Source organism: Etheostoma spectabile, unplaced genomic scaffold (assembly GCF_008692095.1).
Source record: "Etheostoma spectabile isolate EspeVRDwgs_2016 unplaced genomic scaffold, UIUC_Espe_1.0 scaffold395, whole genome shotgun sequence".
NCBI classification, from domain to species: Eukaryota; Metazoa; Chordata; class Actinopteri; order Perciformes; family Percidae; genus Etheostoma; species Etheostoma spectabile.
This window is the reverse complement of record NW_022605600.1, coordinates 541,518-547,989: the sequence shown is the minus strand read 5'-3', so window position 1 is coordinate 547,989 and position 6,472 is coordinate 541,518. Positions and strand designations below refer to the sequence as shown.

The 6,472-nt window shown below is 39.2% G+C and overlaps 1 protein-coding gene across 1 annotated transcript in view; it reads right to left on the bottom strand.

Moving 5' to 3' along the window:
- Positions 1-6,472, bottom strand: part of mcf2l2 (MCF.2 cell line derived transforming sequence-like 2) — a 356,499-nt gene that overhangs the window by 52,849 nt on the left and 297,178 nt on the right. Inside the window, exon 28 of the mRNA XM_032511616.1 lies at positions 3,516-3,611. Within this exon, the coding sequence (XP_032367507.1) occupies positions 3,516-3,611 (96 nt within the window). The remainder of the gene's footprint in view (positions 1-3,515; positions 3,612-6,472) is intronic.

Sequence of the window (6,472 nt, the reverse complement as noted above, 5' to 3'; positions counted from 1 at the left end):
TTTACTTGAGTAGATTAGTGAAGAAGAAACTATACTATTACTCCGCTACATTAGGTTACAATGAGCTCGTTACTTTTCTTTTTACCTCGTTTTTACCCCAGCGTACGTCTCATTTTAATGTTTTATTTTGACAGAGAGAGACAGAGTCTTCCGCTGAGGACTCTACCACGACTGTGTTTCACCAATCAAACGGCGTTGTGCAGTCACGTGACCATACTCAATCTCAGCGGCGGGACCATAGACTGTATATCTATGGGCGGGACATGTTGGCTTACAGTTGTAGCAAAACAAAGAATCAATAGTTGCCACGGCAACACAGATGTGAAGGAACCCCCCGGCCTCATAGTGAAAGCATGGTTACCTTAGGAAAAGTGCGAAACAGCAGCTACATTATGTGGCGTCTTCTGTGTCGACCAAAACAAACGGACATGTGAGCATTCAAAAACTCAACATCTAACCTAAGGAAACATGAAGCGGTAATTTTAGTTTTTGCTGTGGATAGGTGAACGTTTGTCTTTTAGGTTACATACAGTATGTTTTGCACATGCAGTATCCATCCAAATTTGATGTGACAAGTCTCTCACTTAAGCTCTTTTGTAATTAATAAATTAATTTTAATTTATTTTATTGATTGGATGAACTATAGTTTGCCTAAATATGATTATGTTGTATTTTTGTCGGTCTGATTGATGCTTGTGTTAAGAAATAAATCAGACGTTACTCAACAGTTACTCACTACTTGAGTAGTTTTTTCATCGAGTACTTTTTTACTCTTACTCAAGTAATTATTTGGATAACAACTTTTACTTTTACTTGAGTCATATTATTTTGAAGTAACAGTACTTTTACTTGAGTACAATTTTTGGCTACTCTACCCACCTCTGGGTCCAGGTAGCTTTGTCATTCGCAAGGCAACTTTACGTTAATACTTTAAGTACATTTCCAAGCCTCTACTTTGTTACTTTTACTTGAGTAAAGAAGTTAAATCAGTACTTCTACTGTTACCAGAGTATTTTTTAACACAATTATCTGTACTTCTACTTTAGTACGGGAAGTGAGTACTTTTGCCATCTCTGCTTACAATCCTCTCTTCTACAATTATCTCCTTCTGTTGAAAGCCTGACCGAATATGGTTTTCACATATCTTTCACTTTCCCTTTAAGCTATCAGCTTTTAGTTTCAGCCATAACTATAACAGATAACATCTCAGGCTTTTTAGGTCTTACGCCGACACCTGTGACCCATCAGAATGTGTGCTATGTAGCGCCGTCTACCTGGCGTAAATTATTTTGTAACTTTAGGGGGAAAAATCTGACTAGGGCAAAAGCATTAATAAAAAATATATAAACTTACACTTAAAACAACCTGTCAATCTAAACAAGTCACACTGTCATGTTGACTTTAAGTCTTGTTGGTCACTGCATGTTTCACTTTTAATAAAACTTGGTGTCAGTAGATCAAAACTAGACAGAATCAAGCAGATGACTGTGTTGTGGTTTGGGGTTTTGTTTGGGTTTATTTTTTTCTTTCCTTGGCCTCCTTGTGTTTTTGTCTGTTTTCTCCGTGGTCTTGTGTTGCTGGTCCTGTCTTGTATTCTCCTATGTCTGATTGTTCTACTTCCTGTTTTAGTTTGATAGTGTAGTTTCCTGTCTCATCTAGTCTTGTCTAGCTTTGCGTTGTGCTTGTTTGATTGTCCTGCCCCGCCCTAATGTGATGCACCTGACGTCTCACCTGTTCCCCATTACCTTGTTACCTATTGTATTTAACCCCAGTGTTTCCTCTGCCTCTTGTTGGATCATTCTTGTTTTTCAGTCTGCCTGTGCCACATGTCTGCATTGATGCTTCCTGATCTCCTCGTGAGTTTTTCCCCTTGTAGTTTCCTGTTTTTTGCATTTTCCCCTGCTCCTGTGCCTGTCTGTTTTTGGATATTGGATTTTCCCACGGACTTTGTCTCTTGTGGATTGTTTTTTGTTAAAGGACTGCAATAAAGCCTTGTTTGCCTGCTCCTGCCTCCCTCCTTTTCTCTGCATTTGGGTCCTCACCTCATCACCGACTGCTTACAAAAAACAAACCATTACATACTTTCCAAAACCATGGTCACTTTCCAGCAGATGTCAAACCTGGCTACAGGGATTTGCTCAAATTCAACTACAAGAACCTCAGTAAGGTCCAACAGGCCTGGCTTTCAGTTAGTGTTAGTTTATCCAAAAAGTGTTTGATGGGCTTGAGGTCAAGGCTCTGTGTAGGCCAGTAAAAGTATTCCTACTAAATAGTAAAATGTAGACATGTCCACGTACTTGCATTAACAGCAAACATCAGAAACCTCTAATTAAAGCAGGAACGGACACAAAAAAGGGAGGCTTCTTACTAACATAATGAAATATATTGATCAGTAATAAAGGTGTCTCTAAAATAAGCCTGATTCTAAGAAAGGCCTTATTCCCTCTGCATTTAGGGATATTCAACTTGGAATTTCATTTCAAGTTGAAAGTTCCATAAAACTAATTTCTATTTCAATTCAATTCAATTTATTTATAGTATCAAATCACAACAAAAGTTATCTCAAGACACTTTACAGATAGAGCAGGTCTAGACCACACTCCAGAATCCACAAGGACCCAACAGTTCCAGTTTTTTCCTCCAGAGCAAGCAACAGTGCGACAGTGGCGAGGAAAAACTTCCTTTTAGGCAGAAACCTCGGTCAGACCCAGGCTCTTGGGAGGCGGTGTCTGACGGGCCGGTTGGGGTTAGAATGAAGAGTTAGTTTGTAGTAGTTCTTTGTAGCATAGCAGGGCACTGTGGGCGTTACAAGGCACAGCAGGACGTAGCTGGGCACCGCAGAGCGTAGCAGGATGTAACATGGCATTTCTACAACATTTCACTTTCTTTCTTCATGAGGTTGGTGGGTTAACTGCCCACCTTGCTTATTAGTCTGAAGGGGCATGTGTGGCTTGAAGACTGGCCACATTGAAAGCAGAACTTTCAAGGCCCGTCCTCCAAAAATGTTAATATGCCTCGAAATGTCAAAAAGGCTTGCCTGGGTGTCACCACTGGGTGATCAATTACCATGGACTCTGGCAGATTCTCTCACTTTTTATCTATCTATTTAGCTCCTGTTGTCTCTCTCTGTCTATAATGCTGTCTCTTCAACAGCACTCCATAACTTTCTTTCTTAGATCATAGTTTTCTTAGTGTAATACGGGGAGATGCAAAGTATACTGACATAAACAGATAAAAACAGAGAAAAGGGAGATATGGCCTTAATATACTGATAAATTGTGGGCGCTGGGACGCATCAAGAGACAAAGAGCCTTTGCCACACTGCCACAGAAATCCAAGGTAGCTTATGTAGCAATTTTAGGACGATGAGGGTTATCATTTTGATAAAGATGTTAACCAAAGCAGAAACGGATAAAGAGAACAAAAGACAGATTGTGTTGACGAAGATGCTGGTTATGATGTTCATGATGAAGGTAGCATAGGTGAACACTAGAAGTGTCACATTGTACTGTTACCTGCTGGAAGCGACCTCCTGTTGGAAAGTCCCTCCAATGTGAAGCGTTTCCTAGCATAAGCAGCTGAGTGGCCTGATATACTGGCAGAAGCCTCAACTGAGTGGGAAAGCAAGAGGGAGCAAGGCTTAGTACAGCAGAGAAAGAAGAAGAGTAGGTCTTGAGAGTCTAAAAATGTTCTACATTGGTGCCAATATGCTACATGAGTTTCAGTACCGATGCCAAAAAAAACTTTTTCCTATGCCCTAGTTTGTATGTTTGGTAGTAGTTTTCATTTCACAAAATATGCCAAACTTGCCCAATGCATTAGTGATAAATTAAGAACTTTAGTTGAATAAAATCCAGAGCTAGCTGGTATGACAAACAATTCTTTTTTAATAATTATTATTTTTAAAAGCTTTCTTTTCAAGCTGACAGTATACAATGACAATATTAATGCACAGAATGTCTTACAAGTGACAACATTACAACATAAGACCCAAAAATACAAGCAAAAACTCATGGAAACACAATGTCTAAATTGTGGATGACAAAGACGATTTTAGTTAACTTTTGTTCAGTAGAGAGTCTGTGATTTGGGTCTGTTTCATTTGGTTTGTTTAGTGTTCACACTGCGCACCAAACCTAAATAAATGTCATGCTGTGGAAACGGTTGTTTGCCTTTGGACAAAATATCCAAGTGAAACTGGGACATCATCAAAACTCTGTGTTTTTGATTAAAGTTTTCGATGAAGAGCCCCTTAGCGCCAGAAAAATATATAGCTTATTGTAGCTTTAAGTTAAAAACCATCATTTCTGAATGTGTGTATTTCAAAATGCCTTTTGCCACAGCTAATTGAGCACTTTAGCTTGCATGATAAGGATGCTAGCAAGAAGGGTTAGAAGGAATTGAGGGAGACAATGCTCGGATTTTCATTACAGTGTTCATCAGAGAAGTCTTTATTGCTAAACCTCGTCCTTTAAAATGTTGACTGTTAATGTTTCGTTTATGCTTTATTGTTTTATTGCTGTACTTAAGGTGACTATGAGTGTCATGAAAAACGCAAATAATTAAAATGTATTAATATTAACTGCCGATTGATAGGTCATACTAATGTTAATGTATGTATTAAGTCATTTTTTATATGTGTAAACAAACACAACAAACTGAATTGTTAATAAATCTACAACTTGTGAAAAGTTAAAACCTGCCTTTGTTCATTTACAGTTAAATGGCAACATTACTTTCCTGGAATAAACAATTCAGAGAAATATTTCCCTATTTTAATTACATGCATACAAATTCATAAATATTTTTGAATAAAATAAATTATATAAATATTATTAAGTAAACACACAAGACATAGAGCCCAAAACAATTTGATTGTGTAGCCAACTACACTTCACTTCAAAAGAGTTAGTAAGAGGTTTTGGAAATAGAAGCAGTTTTCTGTGTCACGTCCGCCCATATGTTGGCATCAAAGTACTTTCGCTCTAAATGGAAGTCATCACAAAGATGTCACACCAGTTTGCTTCTGTAAGACCCATTTGTCCAAGCATTTGAAATTCATAGTCGTGGCCCTTTTTTAATGATAAACTGCTATCCAGATCTTGTGTGAGGTAAGGACAATCTACACAAACATCTTGAATGTCCAAGAGGCTACAAGGGTGATCTTCAGATTGGTTGATCACTCTCTTGTCTGGGGTTGCACATAAGGATTTATCACAAACCCAAATCACAGCATGGTGTTCCCTGTGATTGAGGTGTATTTTTCTGCAGCCAGTTGTTCCATCGTAATGCCCCTTTGCATTGCTTTTGTTTGTATAAGTCGATTTTTATACGCTCACAACGCACGTGATGCCAGAGCTTGTTGTCAATTTGTTTTCTTGTTCCTTTCTGAGCTCAGAAACTGAGTGACTGACTGAAACTGCAATAGTCTACCACTTCCTGCCTCAGAACAGTGGTATGGCTTGGCTGTAGGGGCAATGCAATCACAAGGGGTAGCTGCAGGATGAGTGTGGTAACATCACCATACTGTGACAGGACATACTGTGGCTTATATGATGATGATGAGTTCTTCAGAGTGTGCAACTGGCATGTACTTCCTATTTCATTTAGTTTTGTTTTTTTCCAGCTGTTTCGCAAAATCATTACAAGGAAGGGGAAGTGACACTGGACATTAAAGGTTACTGACACCTTGCCTCCGTATCTTTGTGGCAGGGGCCAGGTCATTTTGATGTGGTGTTTGTAAATGTGGAGTGCTGTCAGTAGAGAGAAAACCAATCGGTGCTGCCTACACCATGTTATCCTCCAGCTAGAGTTAGCACCCAACAGGCTTAAACAAGGCAAGTTTTAAACTTGTTTTTAGCCTCTAAACATGTTCAAAATTTAATTTAAAGTGCCCCCCCCCATGTGAAGTGATTAATTTAGAGTGAACACAGTGAAAATGCTAACTTCAGCTCTGTGTAGTTCCTGTGTTGATACTGCAAGGAGTGCTTCGGGACCGTCTACAACAGACCTGGGCATCTTACGGGCCGCGGGGCACATCCGGCCCTTTGTGCGTCCCTGTCCGGCCCGCGTGAGGCCAATCATAAATTACAAAATAAATTTTAAAAATATCTATGTCGAGTGTGCAATACAACGGTGCTGCTTTTGTTTTGAAAAGCGTTATTTGTATTACTTCCGTTTGGACGTATGCGCGTTCGTGATTGTGAGTGAAGGTGAACAGCGGCAATCACAAATTACAAAATAAATTAAAAAAAAAACATCTCTGTCGTGCGTGCAATACAACTGTGCTGCTTTTATTTTGAAAAGTGTTATTTATGGACGGATGTGCGTGCGTAACTTGTGACTGAAGGTGCACATCGACAAGTGATGCTCACGCTAAAAAAAGAAAAGTTGATGACGAATGCCGTGTTTTCAGCAAGACATGGACTGCCAAGTATTTCTTAACAGAAATTAAAGGTAAAGCCGTGTGCTT